Here is a 22,232-nt window from a genome sequence, read left to right as displayed (position 1 = left end):
CTGAGCAAGGGTAAAACAGTATCTCATTTCAGATAAAACTGTATTTCCCTGCTAGCTGGTAAAGTGGAGCATCTTTTTATATCTTTATTGGCCATTTTTTTTCTCTCCTGGGAGTTGTTGGTTCATATCTCTTGCCTATTAGTCTAAATGTAACTATTGTCTTAAGCTTTTTAAAATTGAATTATAGGAGTTCTTTATGTATTCTGCATGTTAATCCTCATTGGATTATATATTGTGGATACTAATCTTTATTGGATAGGAGAATTGCCAATACCTTCTCTCATTTGGGGCTCAACTTTTAATTTTCCTTATGGTATCTTTTAGATAAACAAGAGTACTTTTAATGTAGTGAATTTATCAACATCTGTTTTTATGGTTAGCGCTTTTATATCCTGTTTAAGAAATCCTTTCTTAGCCTAAGAATAAAATAAAATTCACCCATATTTTGTTCTAAGAACGTATATAGAATAAAGTCTAGTTTCGACATACAGCATACATGCAGAAAATATTCCTCACTCCCTTGTTCGTGGAAGGGTCGTTCTGAATGGCATCACCTGCCGTGACCACAGCAGAAATCCAAAGTGAGCATTTTACAACAAGGCGGGCCTTATGTTACAATCAGTGTGAAAGTCTTCAGTGGCTCTTGTAGCTGACACTTCGGGTTGCCTGCTCAGCGACCAATCACCCCTTTCCTCACTCCTATCAGTACCTCCATTTGTTTTCCGGTATCGTGGTGGCTGTGCGATGTGTCAGTGTGTATAGGCTGAACTACTTCTCCAGAATCCTCTTTCCTGCAGGTTTCCTAACTCGGCCCCAGGAGGCACTGTGCATGAGATTTGAGGGGTTAGGGGGTGCAGTGAGGTAGCAGCTGTAATGATTTTATACTTGGACGGCCAGGGCAGGGGCCCAGGTGTGGCTGCAGCTCGCACACAATGTCCTTTCTCTGCCAGCTCACCTCACTGGTTGGGGGCAGGCGTGCAGCTAGTCTGTCTCCCCGAGTCTTTTAGCTTCTCCAACTCCTGGGCTGGGTGTGTGTGTAGTTCTGTGACCATCGGTGCCACGTGATCCATCCATCCTCGTGGGTTCCAGCTTGGGCTCGCTGGTCCCCCCTTTACCTCCACCTTCCCTTCCTGAATACCTGCCCTGCACACTTCAAGCTGCAGCATCAGGCGGAGGGCAGCAGCCTTCAGAGATTGTCCAACCAGCCTCCGCAATGGCAAAGGTCAAATCCCTTAATGACGTCATCCTCTAGTGGCTCGCCGCCTGACTGATAAGAGGTATGCAGACCCTCTACCTGAGTGCTTGAGAAGTGGGGGCGGGGGGGGGGGTCCAGACCCACAGAGAAATCCTGATTGGTCCGAGCCCTGTGGTGGTCTCATTTCCTTTCTGCTGATTGGTCTAGGTAGCCGAAGCGATTCCGGCCAGATCTCAGAGGCAGTTACTGGGGGCTTCGTTCTCCTCCCGGGTGATGGGCGTCCGAGTGACGACTGCAACCGGGACAGCCATCCTGTGACCCCCAAGAAGACGTAGGTCTGCCTACTGCAGACGGGAAGGTATAAAACGGGAAGGACTTTCAAGTTCTTGACGCCAGATGGTCAACTTGAAATGCGAGCCTTCCCGTGTGTATCCTGCGGTCCCCCGAAGAGCCCACCGGCAGGTGCCCCGCCGCCCGCTCCGCAGAGGCGCGCGCTCGCGCATCACGACACTCCGGGCCTCGGCACACATGTCCCCTTCGTCCGGAACGCTTCACCTCTGTATGTGTCACCGACTGCCCGGCAGAGGAGGTCGCGGGCGACGCGCCAGCGCTGCGGCGCTGCGGCTCCGGGCGGACCGCTGGAGTCTGGATGAGTGCCACGTGCGCAGGCGCACCAGACGCCCCGCGCGCCCCGCGACTGCGCGCCTTCCGCCCGGCTTGGCGCCTGCGGGCCTCCGTAAGGCTGGGTGTTTCCATAGCGACCGCGTGGGGCCGGCAGCTTCCGCTGCTGGACTGCCGCACTCGGCGCCCGGGTCGTGCGGGCGTCGGGTGGGCTGGCGGGCGCCGAGGGTGAGGCAGGGCTGCGGGCCCGGGGTCGGGGTCGGGGGCCCCTCGAGAGAGGCTGGGGCGCCGGGTGATGGGGGGCGAGGGGCGGGCCGGGAGCGGGGGCGCATCCCGAGAGGCTGGGGGCACCGCGGGCTTGCGGGGTGCGGAGCTGCGGGGCCTCGAGGGCGGCCCGGCGCGGTGGAGAAACCGGGGAGGGCGCCGGGACCCAGAGCCGCCTCCCCGACCCCACGGAGCCCGCTCCGCCCGCTTTTAGGCCCTGTGGTTTTGCTCTCGGTCCTGAGGCCTTCTTTCTGTTCAGAGGTTTGCGGGAGATTGAAGCCTCTCTCCCCCTAAAACACAGAAAAGGACCCCAGGGGAGGCCCAGGGTCTCCAGGGAGCGCAGGCAGCCTGCGGTGGGTTCGCCCCCCCCACTCGTTAATTGCTTGACCTTTGGGCGGTTCCTCGTGTTCCCCATCCCTAAAATGGAGGGAGGGAGAGGCACACACGTTTCCCAGGTGTTGGCTATCGAGAGGTTTTTTAACATCTTTATTGCGGTATAATTGCTTTACAATGGTGTGTTAGTTTCTGCTTTATAACAAAGTGAATCAGTTATACATATACATGTGTTCCCATATCTCTTCCCTCTTGCTGTCGAGAGTTTTGTATCAATGAGCGAAGGCTTCTGAGCCCTGAAACATTCCAGTGTTGGTTGTTATTGCCGGATAAATCGGGAATTAAACACGGACGTGTGCCTCACCGAATGAGGTTCTGGTGAAATACAGTTCTTAAACTTTGTGTCGAGCAAAACTATTGTTGAACAAGTAAAATTCAAGGTTCTAGTTTGACCGGTTCCCACCCCCAGCCTAATCTGGGTGCTAGCCAGACCCAGCGCTGATCGCTGAGTCAAAGCGGTACCCTGAGCTGTCAGGATTCTCCGTGGAGCGGAACACTAATGGAAATGCCACAGAACCGCGGGGCAAATAAGAAAGTGCGAACTTAGGAACCCCACTGCATTTAGGGAAGGGATACACTAGCTTGTGCGCTTTGAAATCTTCTGACTTGTTTTCATCCCTAAAATAGCCATTGCATTTTCCAGGAATTAAAAGTCAAATCTTGGAACTCCATGGTGCAAAGGAGGAGCAGAACATTTTCATCTGAACCTTCTTGCAGTCCAGTTTGTTTTACAGAAGTCAAGTTTATGATACTGATTATTAGAAACAATGGTCTTTGTAAGCAAACACAGATCTGCCATGAGCTAGACAGTGAGAGTGCCCGTGTACCTAGTTGTTGCTGCATCTCCCCTCCCTGTCTGCAGGTGACTCCAGACCCGGGAGGATGAGCGGTGGTCCCCGGAGGATTGCTTCCTCCTGGCTGACGGATGGAGGGAAGCAGCTCCTGCAAGGCTGCCTGTGGGGCTGCTGATCCCGGAGAGCGGCGCTGGGCAGGCTGGGAGCAAACCTGCGTCCCCCTCCAGGGAGGCTCACGAGGGTGTCGAGGGGGTCATCCTCTCTTCATCAGTTTTAGACTTGAGTCACAGTGGTCTTCACCATTTAGGAGCGATCTTTAAAGTTCTCAACCTCGGAGTGAGTGGGGCACCTCTGGGGCATGGTACGACATACGCACATAGGTATGTGCGACATAGACGTGATTGAAGGCTCTTCTTACGTGCAGTTTTCTTTCAGAGAGAAATTCGAGAATGAGATAGAGGAGGGTTAACTTGGGGTTTTGTGTGCTGCTCTGATGTCCTCTGATGTCACAGATGATGAAGACTCTGATGTCCTCTCCTGGGTTTGGGAGACGACTTGCCGAAAACACCCTTGGCCTCTTAATCAAAACACAACACCCCTAAAATAAGTGCAGTAAAAACTGTCACCCACAGCTTTGCAGATGTCACAGGCTTGACTCTACCGGTGCCTCTGGTGCCTTCACCAGGTCCGGCCCTTGCCTGCTTAAGATCTAGTGGGTCTGTCTCCTCCCGCGATTTCTAGAACAAGGTTCCATCACACAGCCTTGAGGGGAGACGGGCAGGGGCCCTCACCAGCAGTTCTGTCACTGCCCAGCAGTCACGTAATTTCCTTAAACCTCATCATGTCCTCACCTGGAAGATGGGAATGAGAATCTATTTATGGGTTATTAGGGGAATTAAATGATAAGCATATAAGGCACAGTGTCCTCAGCATGGCACACACAGCCACGCGTTGCACTGTTACCCTGTTGATTGGCGGTGTTGAGTGCTTTTACAAAAGCCGTGTGCTTAGGTTTTAAGCAGCTACTCAGTTTATTAGCCCCATTTGTGTTGTGCACCCTGTTTTTCCTGTCAGGCAAGCGCTGGTCTTGCAGTCTCTCTTCTTAGCACTGACCTCCACGAGTGACTACTGGTCATCCTCTAAGGCACCACTTTTAATGAAGCAAATGCTCTCAGCTCTGAACAAGGAACCCAACAGTGTCATGCATAAAGAAAGAAGGAGGACATTCCAGAGCCTTCTTCAGGCTTAATGAAGAAACTTTGTTTATGCTTCTCAGAAAACAGACACGTCAATATACATTTTACTACCACGGCAACAAATCACTGAGTGAGGTGACCACTCAGCGTGGTGGACTTTTAGGGGTTACGGGTGCATTTTGCAGCCATAGCAACACTCTCTGGAGCCACCATTATCACTTCCAGAGACCCTTATGATCAGGGAACACTGACCCCCATCTTCACACGGCCTCACAGAACCGAGGAGGGAGGACGGGCTCGTGTGATGCAGTCAAGCCGGCCCCTGTGGGGCGACGGCAAATGCTAGCTTGTCTCTCTGAGAGTTCCTTTTCTGGTGTTTACCAGGATCTGCGGCTTCAGCGCTGGGGCTGAGAGAGCAAGAGCCTGAAGCTGACCTGGCGGCCAGGCCAAGAGTGTCCCGGCGCGAAGGCGTCCCCACACTGTGTCCAGTCGCCACTCACTCCCCAGAGGCTGCGCCCGCCGCCAACAGCAAGCGACGGTGCCGCATCTTAGCTGCTCAGGGATTGTGTTCTCAGCATATTTGTGGAGTGTGGTTTCTAGCCGGTGTTTCTCAAGTTTCTGCCTTAAACTTGAAGGGACTTGGAAGGTGGTCTTGGCAGCAGAGTTGGGAGCTGAGAAACTGGTGGAAAAGGAGCGGCCTGCTGGCGCCACGTGCTGTGCTCCGCGGGCTTTAATAGAGCAGCGCAGACGTGACGACTGGTGCTTCCCTGCACCCCTGTGTGCCAGGCGCTGCTCACTTGCTGCACCTGGAACAGGCCAGGCCTCTGGAGCACAGAGAGTTCGGGAACTCGCTCTAGGTCACACAGCTCATAGATTTTCAAAACCTAGATTTGAACCCAGGCAGCTTGGCTTCCAGACCAGTGCCCTTAACGCCTACACTCTGCTGCCCTGGTAAATAGAGACACGTAAATACATACGTGTGTATAGTATACGTGATCATGTAAATCTATGCAGCGTGTATCAACAGCATTAGAGAAGGGATGTCTGTCACCCACAGTCCTGCCGCACTGTGACTGTAAAATCGTACTTGCACGTATCGCGGGGGGAGGGTCAGTGTGCGTGTGCCCTGTCCTCCCCCCTTCGTACTGTCCTGTCTTATTTACGATCCGACCTGAGGGCCCACCGCGTGACGTATCAGACTTCCTGACGTGATGGTTACTGGCTGTTTCTGTGCGGCCGTTGCTACCACAGAGGACGCCAGAGCTAACGCAGCGTGTGTGTTCTTTGGTTTCCTTTTCGGTGTCTCCTTGCATGAGAACCAAGGCCCGGGCGTGGCTCCTGCCCTCGTTCTCTGGGCAGCGTGGGCCCGGGAGGGAGAATAGGATTCAGATGCCCTTGGGGATGAAGTTGGATGTTAAAGGATAGTTGATGGGAGAGGTGTGATGTGTGCAGTGGTGGCGTCTGAACTGCCAGCCGGGCGAGACGCAGCGTCTCCAGGCCAGGAAGCCACTCTAGCAGCTGCGCGGTGAGGCCTGGCCTCGTTTTCCTGACACTTGTGTCTCCCGTTTAAACGATTTAAGGATAAATGTTATGGGTTTTCTTTGAACTTGGCATGTATGATTACAGTCACCAGTGGAAGCGCTTTGAGGATGTGGCATGTTTTAAATTTAGTTGTTTGACAAAAACATTCTCTCTTTCTCCCCATGGCAGCAATCGCACCGTCAGCGGAATGCCCTCTGCACGGTTCCTAAGCGCTTCTCTCAGGGGCTGCCTAACCTCACCTGGCTGCACCTCCGCTCTAATGGGATCACAGCGCTGCCTTCTGGGGTCGGCTGCCACAAGTGAGTTGCACGTTTCTTTTCCCAGGTTAGGAGGTCACCATCATCTCCTTCAAATGCCCGAGTGCCTGTTCTTTGGCTGCCTAACCACACCCCACCCCACTGAATGTCGACTGTAGAGCAGAAGCGTGTAATGGTGTTTTCAAAGCCAGCTCGGAGGTGCGGTGGCTGCAGGTACCAAATGCACCTGTACGGTTATAGTTTAGGACGCGGAGCACCGCGGAGCACGCCGGTACCACAGCGCCTCTGCTGGGTGGTCCACGCGGCTTCTGCAGCCGGTTCCACCTCTGACTCCCTCACATGAAGCTGCCTGAAGGGTCAGAAATACCGTACTGAAGAACCTAGGGGTAAGATGGGAATAAAGACACAGACCTACTAGAGCAGGGACTTGAGGATGTGGGGAGGGGGAAGGGTGAGCTGGGACAAAGTGAGAGAGTGGCATGGACATATATACACTACCAAACGTAAGGTAGATAGCTAGTGGGAAGCAGCCGCGTAGCACAGGGAGATCAGCTCGGTGCTTTGTAACCACTTGGAGGCGTGGGATAGGGAGGGTGGGAGGGAGGGAGACACAAGAGGGAAGAGATATGGGAACATATGTATATGTATAACTGATTCACTTTGTTATAAAGCAGAAACTAACACACCATTGTAGAGCAATTATACTCCAATAAAGATGTTAAAAAACAAAAACAAAAAAACCAAAACAAACAAACAAAACAAAGAAATACTGTCCATGAATCCAACCAGCGGCTTTGCTCCCAAGGGCCCGTGTGTAACTGCGCTGGTTCCTGGTAAATAATGAGTCATTCTTCCTTTCTGGGAACATCGGAAACCCCAGAGCAAGCTCTGTGCCACCCAGCCACGTTCCTGCCTCTCCGAGGCCGGGCGTCTCCCACCACTCCCACTCTAGAACTGGGGCCAAGCTGCCTACCCCCTTCACCCGCCCCTCCCAGCAGCCACAGGTCAGCCGGCGCGCCCCAGTCCTGGAGCCACATGCAGCGTGAGGCCACCCCACTCTCCTGGCCCCGTGTCTCAGTGCCCAGCCCTTCTGTGCCCCGTCTTAACCTTTAGGAAACCTCATTACGTGAATTTCAGACACGCCTTTAACATTAGTGCACGCTGGACAGGGAAAAGCACGTGCAAGGGCCATGGGGTGGCCGTGTCCTTGGGCATGGGAGGGGCAGCAGGGAGGCCATGGGTGGAACAGAGGAGGGAAGGGGCTGGAGGTGCCTGCAGAGGCAGTCGACCAGAGCTGGTAGGCGCGATCGTTAGTTTGAATTTCATCACGAAAGAGGCAGGAAGTCACAGACGGTTTGAAGGGAGGGACGGGGCTTTAAGATCACTCTGAAAGGAGGGGTGAGCGTGCCGCAGCGTGGCCAGTTAGGCTGCTGCAGCCGTCCACGCAGGAGAGCCGGGGGATTCAGGTGGGATGGACGGCGTGGGAGGAACAGAGGGGTCCAAGGGTGACCCCCTTCCTGCTAGAGTCATTGCAGCCCCTGTGAAATGGCAGAGTAGAGGCGCAGAGGCCCTTCACTTGCCTGAACTATTGCTCACTGGCTTTAAAAGTATGTTTAAAGAAGTGAGTATTTTGTCTGTGTAACAGCGAAAACCCCCGTGCGCCATCCGTGCCTTTTCAGGCTCTGCAGGGAAGCAGCTAGTTTCTGTTGACAAGTGGGTGTCTCCGGCAGGGTGGGGACACCCCCGGGAGCTGTCTTCCTGGAGCTCCCGGGCCTTCCTGGACCCACTGGGTCGGCGCCTGGTTGCCTAGAGCAGTGTCCTCAGCTCCGGCCAGCGCGTCTGCCAGCGGCAGTGTGACAGGCAGCCATGCCTTCTCTGCTTCCACCTGGTCCCCGCCAGCGCGACCCGGTGGCCCCAGGCGTCTCTGAGTGTGTGTCAGGGAGGCTTGGGGAGGCTCCGCTCTTCACGGGGAACTGGGCTGGTGTGTCGAGGGCAGTCTCATGCTTCTGGTCCATGGCTGTCTTAGCAAAATGGCACTCAGTTCTGGAGAGTAATTGCTCCTCGAAGGATAAAAACTAACTAGGGCTTGTGCTCATAAGCACTATTCTTTATTCTAAAATAAATACATGGTCTCAAATTTTGGAATTCTTTGACTTTGCCAGTCAAAGCCACCTGCTTAATGTCGTCTAAGATATAATTTTGCGTGTGATTTATAACCAGTTATATCATTAAAATTAGATCAGCTTGCTAAAGAGCTGAAACATTCATTAGAAATTTTAAGTAATTATGGGCTTATTGAAAGCCTTAAACTTTCCAAAAAGCCTAATTAAAACAATGCCAGAGGGCTTCCCTGGTGGCGCAGTGGTTGAGAGTCCGCCTGCCGATGCGGGGGACACGGGTTCCTGCCCCGATCCGGGAGGATCCCACATGCCGCGGAGCGGCTGGGCCCGTGAGCCATGGCCGCTGAGCCTGCGCGTCCGGAGCCTGCGCTGCGCAACGGGAGAGGCCACAACAGTGAGAGGCCCGCGTACTGCAAAAAACAAACAAACAAGCAAACAAAAACACAACGCCAGTGTTCACATTCTCCCGCTCTCAGTGTCTTGGATGTGTAAGCTTGCTAGCAGGGAGAGAAGGTTTACAAAGGCCCATCAGTATATGTGCTTCCTTAGGCAAGCGACCCCAGGCCAGTATATAATGTGTGGCGTTCAGTTGAAAGTCCGTGAAATGCAATAATCAGTGGTTTACTGATAGTATTTGTGAATTTATCACTTAAAAGTGTGCACAAGAATATTCTAATGTATTATTATATAAGGTGGAAAAATCCCCTGTACACTTTCAGGTTCATAATTGGCTAACATGCCCCCCCCAAAACAAACAAACAAATAGACAAACAAGTGGGCTGGAACATCCTTGGCTTTGAGAAAGGCGTGTTGGAAGGTCCAGGGTACGTGGCTGCCTGCACATCCTGTTGAAGAATCTTAGAAGAGCAAACGCCGTCCTCCTTGGCTATTTTTGTATTAGCGAAATTAAAAGGGGACTAAACCAAAACCAATACGTTGAAGTAACGATGTTTAACTAATTTGCCTTTGTGTTTACCAAGGAAAGTTTAATTCCCCAAGTTTACTTCTTAAAAACTTTAAATAATAGGAAAATCCAAGACAGTAAAGGGAAAGAGAATTGTCTGCTCCTCAGGTAATCCGATTTTCCTTTAGGGCTGCCAGTCAAAAAGTTAAACTTGGTTTAAATGAATACTTACTAGAGCTCTCAATTCTGTGTCTGTGAAACTATATTTTCTCCTTTCACATCCTGGGGACTCTGGTCAGTGTGGTGTTGAATTTTAATTTTTTCACCTTCCAAGGAAAATGAGACGCGAGACCGTCCCTCCCTCTAGCTGGAGCGTCATTTGCTGATGGGGTCTGCAGGGGGCTGTCTGCAGGACAGCTGAGGATGTGGGTACAGGTTAGCCTGCATTCCAGGCCACTCTGCTCCCCATTGGTCTCCCAGGGCTGCTCAGGGCATGGAACGTCACGCCCAGTGACAGAGAAGGCAGGCGGAGCTTCTCTGTCCCTCCCGGGGCTGTGAGGTCCTCCCTCGTGAGACCGCAGCTGTGTCTGCTGCAGGGCAGGTGTGCGGGGCGCCAGACTGTCCCTGGCGATTAAATAGTGCCTCGCCCCGAGGATTCCTCAGTCTCTCGGTGAAGCCTGGGTGGAGCAGGGCGGGAGACGGGCGTCCTGCCTCTGCCTGGACGCCCAGGAGAAGGGGCCGTCACACCCCGTGGCTGAAACACTGAATGAGCCAGGGCATCTGAAGTCTTTTTACATCCCTGAAAGCAACAGAGAAAGAGAAAATGATCATTAATAACGACGGAGCCCTGATGAAATGTGGACAAGCAAAAGCAGCCGAACAAAAGGGGCGACGTAGAGTTTAATGTGAACCATTTATCGTCCGTTGTCGTTCAGTTCGTAAAGTTTTATTGGACATCTTCTACCTGTCTGTGATACGTCTTTTGCCAAACCTTGTAAGGGATATTAATAGCTATTAAGTGACAGAAGAGATCCCTGGTCAAGTACTGGGAGAAACACCCCTTCACCATGTTTCCTGGCTTTGAGACTTCAAAGAGGCCTTAGTGTGCGAATTCTTCATCTCTAAGCAGAGCAGATACTCTGTCTCCTGGACATCCTTCCGTGACTGTTCTCAGGCAGGGCGATTGTGCCCCAGTGGACGTTGGCATCATCTGGAGATCTTGTGGTTGTCACAGCTTGGGGAGGGGGGGGCATCTAGTGGGGTGAGGCCAGGATGCCGCTAAACACCCACTGGGCACGGGACGGTCCCCCCAACAAAGAACTGCCTGGTCCCAAGTGTCCGCAGTGCTGAGGCCCAGAGCCTGACCAGATGCTGAGACGTGGAGTCTATTTGCTGGTGGGGGCAGAGCATGGGCTAAACGTCTGCATTGAAGCCGCTCCCTTAAAGAGAAGACAGGTGAAGAAATTTGATGGTCATTTGATTTTCTGCTTTTAAATTACATATTTTTTGTTTTGTTTTAAAGGCATTTGAAAACTTTGCTTTTAGAAAGAAATCCTATCAAGATGTTACCTGTGGAGCTGTATGTGCTAAAACAATAAAATAAAAGATAGTTTTAAATGCGGCCTTCTGCAGTTACCAGACCTGTAATGCAAATTCAGGCCTGACCCAGCAGGGAAGGCCAGCCGATGCTTTAAATCCCTTCCACGCCATCCTTCTGCCCCTGAGACAACACAGATCTGATCGCAAGAGCTGTTGCTGCTGTGACATGTGTCCTACATGTGAGCACAGGGTACGAGCAATGCAAACGCAGAGCCCTGTACCTGCTGCTCAAGGAAGACCGGCATCAGGCCTTTGTGGACCCAGGTGTGCTCGTGAGTCCACCTGCCCCCTCCCCCCAGGCCAGCGTGACTTTTGTTCATCCTTCACTGCTTTCCTTGAAAGCGTTACCGCTTACTATCCCTACACAATACATGTTTAAAGGGCCTTCCTTTCAAACTTTCTCTAAGTTGCATCATCCCTTGCGTATTCTTGGTGACCTGGCGTTTGGGGGCTCAGCACGATGTCTTCCAGGCTTGTCCATGTGGATGTGGACAGCTGTTGTGTGTTCATTTCTGTTCCTTCTCCAGTGAACGGTTAGCTCCATTGCCTCCTTCCTGTCTTCTGTGCTGCTGTTTTCGTGAATTTTGCTTTGATATGTGTAATGGATCCAGTAGAGACTCTTTGAACTGTCTTACTTACGTTTTCTCACACGGCCGCCCTTCTGGTGCTCTTCATCTCTTCTTGCAGTTTCGTGCTTCCATCTGGGCTGACGGTGTTGGCCTAAAGATCTGTCTTTTGTGTTATATTGAGTCTTATTATAATGAATTATTTCAGGATTTTAAAAGGTCATCTTTATTTTCCCTTCTTTTTTTTTTTTTTTTTTTTTTTTTTTTGCGGTACGTGGGCCTCTCACTGCTGTGGCCTCTCCCGTTGCGGAGCACAGGCTCTGGACGCGCAGGCTCAGCAGCCATGGCTCACGGGCCCAGCCGCTCCGCGACATGTGGGATCTTCCCAGACTGGGGCACGAACCCATGTCCCCTGCATCAGCAGGCGGACTCTCAACCACTGCGCCACCAGGGAAGCCCTTCCCTTCATTTTTGAAGGTTGTTTTAGCAGACTGTATAGGCTCCTAGACTTTAGGCATCGTGACTGCTTTAGAAATACCTTTATTGTCTTGTGGACTCCACTGTCTGTCGAAAAGTCAGCAGTCTTACTGGTTTTCCCTTAGAAGTAATACATCTTTTTTCTCTTTTTGTTTAATTTTCAGTAGTTTGTTTGGTTTTGTTTTTATAAATTTATTTATTTACTTATTACTTATTTTTGGCTGCGTTGGGTCTTCCTTGCTGCACGTGGGCTTTCTCTAGTTGTGGCGAGCGGGGGCTGCTCTTCATTGCGGTACAGTGGCTTCTCTTGTTGTGGCACGTGGGCTCTAGGCACGTGGGCTTCAGTAGTTGTGGCACCCGGGCTTAGTTGCTCCGTGGCATGTGGGATCTTCCAGGACCAGGACTCAAACCCGTGTCCCCTGCATTGGCAGGCGGATTCCTAACCACTGCATCACCAGGGAAGTCCCTGTTTACAGTTTTTGTGTTTTGCCGTTTTGCTTGACTTTAAAAACTATCTTTGCTGGCGTTCACCCTCCTTCTGTTTGGTGTCACTATGGGTCCAGTTCGCCTCTGGCTCTAAGTCGACTGTCCACAAGCAAATTGGACAAATACATTCATTTCTAGTCACTCCTTAGGATTTTTTAAAGCATATCTTTGCCCACTTTGTGAACTGTTTTTCTTTAAAAACACTGATCCCCAGCGTGTAGTGGTCAGGACTTCGCCATCCTGGACTCGCGTGTGCCGTGCCTGGTGCAGACACAGCGTGTCCTGCTCGGCTGCCCTCGGGGGTCCCTTGGGAGGAGACCTGGGCCTGGGGTCCCATGAGGCGGTTGCAGTCATGCCAGCACGTGACATCCAGGTGCTCACCTGGTTCTCCTGTTTGGATTCCACACTCTCCGAAAAATGTGAAAGAAAAGTTTTTGCTTCAGGAAACAAAGTTGTAAACCACTGACACTGAACATATTTTGTAGAATTTAATATTTTATTGTGTAATTAAAACCCATTGTCTTTCAACCCCAATTGTAGTTTCTATATGTATTTATACAAAGAGAGCTATACTGGTTCAAGTATAATAGATACATAATCGACTAGGAAAAAAAGGTAGAAAATAGCTAAATAAATTAGACTGAAAGGCTGAAAATGAATTCACTCCGTACGAGAAGGTAACTTGGACAGGACAAGGCTGTTTCAATGTGTTTAAGAACACAGGGGGCTGCTGGGTCTAGAGAGCCTGCCCCAGGGCTGAGGCCAGGCTTGGTGGGCAAGCCCCGCACCCTCACACCCTCACACCCTCAGCACAGCTCCAGGCCCAGGCCACCGGGCTGTCAGCACGTCTGTGTCCCTGCACGTCCAGGGAAAGGAGACCTTGTGAGGCCAGGTGACACCCGTCTCTGGGAAGCTGTGGCCCTAACGCCCGATGAGGGATCTGGCACAAATTGTGGATGAATACACAGTGGGCCAATTTCCTCTCACGTAACTTTACTAGAGATCAAAGTGTTTAAAAGGCAGCAAAAGCATTGCAGTAGAAAATACAGGTGTGTGGGCTGAACATCAATTAGAAGCAGATACTAGAAGGTCTGGATGGGGCAAATATCTTCACTTATATGGATTTATGTGCAGTGTGAGGGCCTGGGGCACAGGGACCAGCCCCTACCCAGCCTTCTGCGCGGGGAGCAGGCTCCAGGTTTGCACGCGTCTCAGGCGTGGACGTACAGTCTACTAAAATGGCCTTTTATTCACTGTCGATTTCCCCAGTTAAAAAGATGAGCCTAAGTGAGGCGCCACCTCCCCTGGTGGATTTATCCGCAGAGCGTGAGCCCAACGAAGAAGCCATTCATTCTCAGGAGGCAGAGGGAACCATGGTAACAGAAAAGGCAGGCTTTTTCCCACCTGTGGGAAAACTAGACCTGCGTGAGTGCAGAAGGTCCGCCGAGCCTCCGGAGGACTGGCCGAGCGAGGAGGAGATCCGGCGCTTCTGGAAGCTGAGGCAGGAGATCGTGGAGAACCAGCAAGCGGAGGTTCTGGAGCGCCAGCGCCTGCCAGCGGAGCTGCCCCCAGCCCTCACGGCGGTGCTGAGCGACAAGGAGAAGCGGCGACCCCGCCCGAGACCCGTCTTCAGGTAAAAGTTGAAAGCAAAGGTGTACTTTCTTGATCTCTGCGCGGCTGTAATATCATTTTGTGATTCTCTGTTAAGACGTCGGGTGGACGTATGTCCACGTCACCATCGTTCGTTACACGGCAGATGCCAGGCCTGGTTTAGGTTAAAGTTACCCAGAAAACAGGCTCAGAGGAAGAGGTTACACGAGAGAAAAACTCAAATCCTGTGTGTGTGTGGGGGGGTGTGGGGGTGTGCACACGTGTGTGGATGTGTGAATATACAGAGAGAACGTGACCCAGTAACATTGGGGAATACAGCTCATACGTCGGCAAGGGCGGTGATGTCACGTCCAGGGCACAGAACATGGTTAGCAGCCACTCCGGTCTGTGGCCCTGCAGATGGTGTGAACACACGCCCCGCGTGTCTGGTAAAAGTCTGTGGCGGGGCAGTGAGGAAGGGCCCGTCTGAGAAGGCTGCCATTGGGCACTATTGGAAAACAGATTAAAGAGCTTTGATCCACGTGCAAGGTGTGCACGTGTCTACTGCACTGTTGTTTCACCTGTTCTGTAGGTTTGAAAATTTTTCAAAGTAAAACCTTGTTCAAGTGTGATTACCTGGCCGTAGCCCTGGGAGGGCTGGAGGTGTGCAGCCCACAGACCCCCGAAACCAAGTTGTACCTCGTCCAAGTCAGTGCGAGCCTTTTCCCGGCATGGCACAGTTTCACCGGTCCCAGGTGTAGGTCCAGCCATGGCCTGGCCCGAGGAGCGGGGTGGAGGCCCTGATGGCCGACCCTGCCTACGTTGTGGATTCTGGGGGTGGCAACTGTCTGTGACCGTCGGGGCATCTCCAGGCAGCCAGCCCGCGGCCCTGCACTCACCCTCGGGGCCGTCACGGGGTTCAGTGCGGTGCTCGGCTGACGCCCTGGTATCATCGTAGGACAAGGACGCCCTCCTTCAAGAGCGTCCTGCCCGAGCTGGCCCCATGGCAGCAGACCCAGGGCCGCACCGGCCTGCCGGAAGAGAGTATCGGCCCAGATGGAGCAGCGCAGGAGGTGAGGTCGGGGGCAGCGGGGCGGGCTTGGCCTCGCCTGGAAGCTGCTCCTCGCGGGCCGTGTGCCCTGGGCGGCTGCAGGCCCTCAAGTTCGCCGCCCCGCCTCTGCCCTGTTTCCTCCTCTGGTCCCTTGGTCTTCCTCTACCCGTCCTCTCCTGTCAATCACCCAGCTTACAGGTCTTGTTTAAGAAAAGTGGCTTAAAAATAACGTGCCTGTCGGGGGGGTGCACTCCTGCCTCTGCCCCGCGGGGCTGTTGCTGGCTTGGTCGGCCTCGGTGCGGGGCCAGCTCGGGCCCTGTCCTCACTGTCCCCTCTGTCCCCTCTGTCCTCCAGCCCCACCAACTGCCTGTCTCCACCACGCTCTGGGCCCGCGAGGCCGGCTGGCGTGGACGGCGCCCTCCACCTTCTGGTTGTGTTCGGCCAGGGGGGGCTCCGGCGGGAGGTCAGAGAGAAGCGGGGAGGGAGGCAGGGTCCCTCTGCCCTGCCCACCGCTCCCGCTGCTGGGTGCCGGCAGCCCCTCCTTCCCTCACCCCAGGGCCCCGGGGTGGCTGCCGCCCGTCCTCCTAGCAGGGCCCCTGCTCCACCTTGCGAATAGACCCTCCTGACATCACCCGCCTGAGTGTTTTCTCTTGGGACCCTGCGGATGCAGACGGTCCTCAGGGCACGTGTTCTAATGGGCCAGCGTGGTGGTCCCGACACCAGACGTGCTTTTCAAGTCGGGTTTCATGTCCTTCAGGGAGAGGCTGGGTGACGTTAGGCCCTCAGACCTGGTCAGGGTGCACGGTGGCCCTGCCCTGGAGCTGGCATCCTGACGGCAAGGACGCAGCCATCCGACAGCGAGGCTCAGATGTGACTGCATGGCCTGGGCCCCCGGGGCCATGGTGGTCGCGGGCCACGCCCCAGAGTGTCCCTCTGCGGGAGTCCAGGCTGCAGGGCGGGAGTGGGCCCTCGCTGTGCGTCCCGACGGCCCTCTGCCCCGCATCCAGGCAGGTCCCGCTGCTGCCCGGCTGTGGAAGCTCAGCATCCCCCCCGCCACTTGCTAAGCACCTCTGTCTCCGAGGCTCAGCTGCCCCCGCGGCCACCGTCCACACCCTCTGGCTCGGGTGGGCACCTGGCTGGGGACCTCGGGAGGCCGGGCAGGACGTGCCCCTCCCCCCAGCTCGGGCTCCCCAGTGCCCAGGGTGCCACCCGCCTTCGCTGAGGGCAGCTCTTGAATCAAAGGGCGAGCAGCAGCTCTCTCCATGGTTTCTGTGCCGTGGGCCCCGAGACCACGTTCGGTGGCCTCCTTGGCAACAGCGTGGGGACCCCGTCCAGTGGCTTAGTCTCCACACAGCCCCGCGGAGCACGTCACACTTCCTGGTTACCTGTGCCCCTGAGAACGCTGCCCTGTGCCTCTTGAGGAACCTTCCAGCCCACTTCCCAAGAGGTGGCAGAGACAAAGACAGGCCCCTGCGCCCGGGAGCACTGCCCCTGATGTCACAGAGCCACAGTTCCACGCGGGGCACCGGCTTGGGTTGGGGGCTCGGGAAGCAGCCTCGCAGGCGAGGCGGGCTCTGCAGGGGTGCAGAGGGGGTGCCCGGCCCTCCCTCGGGCCTGGAGCTGGGGGAGCACGTAGCCAGATTCTGCCGACACCGATCTCCTGCCTCATCGTGGAGATAGGACAGAGGCTCTCGCAGGGCAGCGGCCAGAGCCCAGGAGGGCCCAGCTGCTGTGACCCTGGGCACCAAAGGGCCCCCGACGCGGGCAGCGGGAGAGGCCAGGGCGAGTCTGGGATGGTGGCCAGGGTCTGGGCCCACGATGGAGGGCTCTGCTGAGAGGGGAGACTGAGGGCCAGATGTGCAGGTGGGATGGGAGGGCGCTGACCATGGGACTCCGTGGAAGATCCAGCAATGGGGTCAGACAGGCAGGTGGAGACCCAGGCTGGAGACGTAGCATCCAGACCCAGAGTGCGTGGCGGGTGAAGCCCTGGCCCCGTCCCGGCCCCGTCGCCACAGCCGCAGCCTGGGCAGGGGTGGCTTCTGTTCAGCTCAGAGGCTCCCCAGCGTTGCGGTGCCTCTGTGCCCGCGTGGGCAGCGAGTCCCCTGGGCGTTGCCGTGGGCGGTTCGCGGTGCAGCGGGCGAGACGCAGCCAACAGCACAGTGACACCGCGGGTGACGGGGCTGGAGAGACAGGGCTCACGCTCTTAGGTGAGGCTCGGGCGTCTGAGAGGAAGTGGACCGGTCAGCATCCCCTGGGCCCCGTGCAGACCAGTGAATGCCTGAAGCCTTTGCTGTGGAGCTCATGGCCACGGCCCCGACCAGGCCTTCCCTGAAAAGTGTCCTGGTGCCTCACTGGGCAGGGGCTGGGCGGGGCCTGGCTTGTCCCCATCCAGGGAGCTCTGCCCACACGTGCGTTTCGGAGCCCCCAAGCTGCCCGTGTGTCCGGCCACGGGATCAGGAGTGAAGGGCTTTTGTGTGAAGCTTTAAAAGTGACAGGAGATGGGCTTCCCTGGTGGCACAGTGGTTGAGAGTCCGCCTGCTGATGCAGGGGACATGGGTTCGTGCCCTGGTCTGGAAAGATCCCACATGCCGCGGAGCGGCTGGGCCCGTGAGCCATGGCCGCTGAGCCTGCGCATCCGGAGCCTGTGCTCCGTAATGGGAGAGGCCACAACGGTGAGAGGCCCGCGTACCGCAAAAAAAAAAAAAAAAAAAGTGACAGTAGAAATCCTTGTAGGGACCTCCCTGGAGGTCCAGTGGTAAAGACTTCACCTTCCAGTGCAGGGGGTGTGGGTTTGATCCCTGGTCAGGGAGCTAAGATCCCACATACCTCGCGGCCAAAAAACCAAAACATGAAACGGAAGCAACAGTGTAACAAATTCAGTAAAGACTTTAAAACTGGTCTTTCTTTAGACCACGTCAAAGAAAATCTCAAAAGAAATCTTTGTAAGCTGCGCACGAAGCTGCTTTTAACGACAACATCCGTGTTCCGCTGTGTCCTCCAGAGACAGGCAAGCACTGCAGGAGTGGAGGGTGCTGGCCCAGGAGGATGCAGAGGAGGAGGGAGGGGCTCAGCCACCTCCCGACCCCACGGAGGAACCTGGTACGTCTGCGGGGGGCAGCCCGTTCAGCCCCGAGGGGTGGCGCGGCTGCCTGTGTCCAGGCTCACGGGTGAAGGAGGCTGCCTGCTCTGCAAAGCCTGACCGCTCACCGGCCTCTGCCACTCAGCCAGCAGCGACCTCCCCTTAGAAAGCAGGCCACCAGTGGGCCTCCCAGCACCCCGCACTGGCCCGGGCTCGTCCTCCCTGTTCCCCGGCCTCCACCAGCCACCCCTCTGCAGCCCCAGTGCCCACTCCTGGCCTCCCGGGAGCCTCCCTGTGGCACTCGGACCCCAGCCGCCCCCCCACAGCCGCCCCGCACTCCTCCTGCGTCGGCTTCAGGCCGGCTGGCCACGTGGAGGGAGCGTCACTGCCCCTCGCCCTCCTCTGGGGGAGCTGTGCTTGTGCCCTCCTGGGGACTCCCCGACCTCCTTGTTCCCAGGTCCGGTGAGAGGCTGTCTGTCCTCACCCGGAGGGCCGTCCCGAGGCCTGTCCGGTCCTCTCTGTGCTCGAGCTCCCCGAGGCGGCTCTGTCCTGGTGTCCAGGCCTCTCCTCGCTCTGCTCCCGCTCTGATCACGGCAGCCCCTCACCCCTGCTCGTGAGCCCGGCATAACGAAGTCACCCCGACCCCACCCTCGCCAGGGCCCGGAGCCTCCCTGCTGTCCCTCCTCTCTGCCCGGTGCCTTTGCACGCCGCTTCCTCTGCCCTTACCTGCTGGGCCCCCGTCTGTGTGTCTTCAGAGCAGGGGTGGGACATGAACGTCTGCCTCGACCTGCACGGGCTCCTGGGCTCCAGACACCCGCTGGCCGGACTATGCAGGCGCCCCCGTCCCACCAGACCCCTAGGCAGCCCGGCCCTGGCTTCTGGGGCCGGCCACACGCGATCATGCTGGCCTCCTGTCCTTCTGCCTGGTCCCCAGCCGCTCCTGCTTCCTGGGTGCTGATCGGGGTGGACAGAAGGGGCTCACGATGGCGGGCTCAGGGCTCCCAGGCTGGACTCGGTCCCCAGTCCAGGCCACACGCCACATGACTGCAGCGGAAGGGCGATTTCCCCTCTGCCCAGGCCCCCTCAGCCTCTTCATGGCAGCGAGGGCACCTCCTCTCCCCCCAGACCACAGAGAGGATTGTTAAGATGACCCCCAGAGACCACGGACCCCCGGGGGCAGCTGGAGCTCTGGGCAGACTGGTGCACCTTCTCCCCCCTCCCGCCTCCAGGGTGGTATTTAAGCATCATTATGACCATGGTGGCTGTCGGATGGGGAGCCACTGCAGGTCACTCGGGCTTAAATACGCGTGACACATGATGAAACGTGCCGCCTTGACCGTCGTTACATGCACAGTTCAGAGGCATTTAGGACATTCCCACTGTGGAGCCGCCACCACATCCGTCTCCAGAACCTTCTCGTCTTCCCAAACGGAAACTCTGTCCCCGTTAAACACCAAGTCCTCACCCCACTTCCCCCGGCCCCCAGCCCCGCCCTCTACTTTCTGTCTCTGTATTTGGCTCCCGTGGGGACCTCCTGTGGGTGGAATCACACGGCATTGGTCCCTTTGCGTCTGGCTCATTTCACTGAGCATAACGTCTTCAAGGTTCATCTGTATCGTAGCCTGTGTCAAAATTTCCTTCCTTTTTAAGGCTGAATGATATTCCATCGTGTGGACGGGCACATTTTCTTCTCCGTCCGTCCATCCACAAATGCGAGAGTTGCTTCTGTCACGTGGCTGCAGTGCCCATGGGCGCGGCGTTGCCGGCGCGAACTGTCTTTCGTATGTGGGTCACTCCAGCTAGAAACGACTTCTGTGATGCTGTGCAAGAAGCAGCTTATCCCGTTGTGTGTATTTTTGTATATTACAGAGAAACATGGTCACTGTGTTTTACAGCGTGGAAACTGACAAATGTCTGTATAACTGGAGTAGCACAACATCCCATAAGTTAGATAGGAAATTTAGAAGCTCTGAAACTCACAGCAGGAAATCTTTACTTCATAAAACTTAAATATTTTATATGGCCTAAAATACTATAATTAAAGTCAAAAGATAGGGGGAAATATTTGTGACGTATGTTTGTAACAGAAGATTAATATCTAAAATATAAAGAAAAACCACGAGTAGATTTTTTAAATTAAAGAATGCAGTAGAGAAACGGGCGAAGTGTAGGACAGGCAGTTCACAGGTGAGGAAGCCCCAGTGGCGGTAAATTCAGAAAAGAAGCCTGGCTGCTCGGAGCTCCGGGTGTAAACACCCACCAGCACCGCTCGTGAAGCGGCCGGCAGAACAGAGGCCTCGGGCAGCAGGCTTCTGGCCACTGCTGCTGCCAGGGCGTCAGCTGCTTGGAAATGTCTAGTAAAGTTAAAAATACTGATTTCTTGGAAGACTTCCGGTGTCCCGCCTCACAGAAATAAAGCAGTCGGATCACAGGCCTGTCGTACAAAGACGTGGGTTTGTGGAACCCACAAAAGCATCGTCTGCATGCCCACCGCATCCTCTGTCCCCCGGCCGCTCCAGGCCCTCCCGCGTTCCGGCTGCACCCGTGTGCTCTGTGGGGTCGCCCACGTCCTGCCCCCCGGAGCCTGAAAGCAGGAAGGGAAGGGAAGACTCCTCCCGCATGGGCAGGGGGCCTGAGCCTCCTGACTCATCACCCCCTTTTTAAAAAGCCTTGCGTTTTCATTTTCCACGATGCTCTAAACCCGGCAGCTGTGCCAGTGGCCTCTGGATCCATTTTATTGGCCTGAAGAATAGCCCTCGTCTGCTTGACGCTCAACATATGAAACTCGGGGTCAAGGGACTTCCCTGGCTGTCCAGTGCTTTAGACTCTGCACTTGCAGTGTAGGGGGCCCGGGTTCTATCCCTGGTCAGGGAACTAAGGTCCCACATGCCACAGAGCACGGCCAAAAAGGAAAACAAAACAAAACAAAACAAAAAACTCAGGGTCGAGCCACTCTCGGCCACTAACACGGCGCCGTCCTCCTCGCCTGCTCCGCAGGGTGCAAGGCCCTCCCTCCTCTGTACTTTGTGATAACAGTAAGATATGGCTGGGGTTTCAGTCCAAATCATATACTTTTAAAGGTTTTAAAGATAAATGTCTGACTTTAGGAAGTACACCTAGTGGCTTTAGTTCTTTTCCCTGTGTTGGAGCACTGTTGAGGAGAACCCTGATTAATGACAGCGTGTGTGCCGGCTCCCAGGCAGCCAGCAGGTAGTTTCAGTTCTGCTGCGTCTGCAGCCTGGCAGCATCGGGGGGAGCAGAGCGGAGGAAAGGTCGGACGTGGTTTCTGCTCCCCTCCCCCGCCCATCCACCGCCCTCCATCCTCCCTCCTCTCTCCCAGCCTTCCCTGGCGCTAGGTCCTTCTAAGAGTCAGACAGGTGCTGGGGTGGAGCTGACGACGCAGGCGGGACAGGTCCCGCCCTGGTAACCCGCTTAGAGGTGACCGGGCAGATAAGCCCTGCTCTGATCCCCCTCGCCTCCCCAGGACCCGCACGCGCCCTGTCCCTGCAGCAGCTGAGCTGCCCTGACCCACAGACAGACAGACAAGCACAGGTCTAAAGCGGCCTGAGGAGCGCAGGCTCGGTCTGGCTCTCAGGCTTGTCCGTTCGGGGGTGGGGGCAGCAGCGGGCAGCGCTGGTCAAGGGCCCTGGTGTGTTTCCACTCACGTCCTCATTACATGGGCGCAGGGCCCCCGGTTTCTGGCGCTGAAGGCGGGATCGTACCAGGGCCCCGGGGCAGGACGAGGCTGCCACGGGATGGCTGGGGTGGGACGTGGCAGAGGTCACAGGCCCTCAGGAAGCCCCGGGCACCCCAGCAGAGCAGTGAGGACATACCCCCAGCAGCAGGGTGTTGGGCACCCTCAGCAGCACGGGGCCTGGCGTGGAAGCCGAGGAGGTCAGGGTGCAGGAGGGCTCCAACCAGACATCCAGTTGTGGCCCAAGGAGGGAGGAGGGAAAAGGAAGGCTCTGGAAAGGCAGACCTGGTAGATAGAGAACCAGGGAAAGGGGAATCGGGTGGGAGACAGGGGCCACTTTGAAGACGTGGGTGAGCAAATCCAGATGAGACACACCAGGTCCAGCTGACCAGAAATCCAGGTGT

The 22,232-nt window shown here is 55.5% G+C and overlaps 1 protein-coding gene across 2 annotated transcripts; it reads left to right on the top strand.

Moving 5' to 3' along the window:
• Positions 1-3,478: 3,478 nt before the first annotated feature.
• Positions 3,479-21,878, top strand: LRRC27 (leucine rich repeat containing 27). Of its 2 annotated transcripts, XM_060286825.2 has the most exons (7): positions 3,481-3,647; positions 4,848-5,001; positions 6,174-6,304; positions 13,684-14,047; positions 14,963-15,077; positions 18,057-18,154; positions 18,592-21,878. In XM_060286825.2, the coding sequence occupies exons 1-7, from the start codon at positions 3,626-3,628 to the stop codon at positions 18,749-18,751; spliced, it is 1,044 nt and encodes a 347-aa protein (XP_060142808.1). In that variant the 5' UTR covers positions 3,481-3,625; the 3' UTR covers positions 18,752-21,878. The 2 variants fall into 2 exon arrangements, with proteins under 2 accessions (XP_060142810.1, XP_060142808.1); XM_060286827.2 differs by having other exon boundaries at positions 3,479-3,603; positions 4,848-6,304.
• Positions 21,879-22,232: the final 354 nt, after the last annotated feature.

The sequence above is a fragment of the Globicephala melas genome, chromosome 16, assembly GCF_963455315.2.
Source record: "Globicephala melas chromosome 16, mGloMel1.2, whole genome shotgun sequence".
Lineage (NCBI taxonomy): Eukaryota > Metazoa > Chordata > Mammalia > Artiodactyla > Delphinidae > Globicephala > Globicephala melas.
This window is presented reverse-complemented; position numbering and strand designations above follow the sequence as displayed.

Coding starts and splice junctions, on each gene's coding strand:
- LRRC27 (XM_060286825.2), top strand. CDS start 3,626: ATGGTACGACATACGCACATAG. Junction 5,002..6,173: donor GCCGCCAACAGCAAGCGACG/GTGCCGCATCTT, acceptor TCCCCATGGCAG/CAATCGCACCGTCAGCGGAA. Junction 15,078..18,056: donor CAGATGGAGCAGCGCAGGAG/GTGAGGTCGGGG, acceptor TGTGTCCTCCAG/AGACAGGCAAGCACTGCAGG.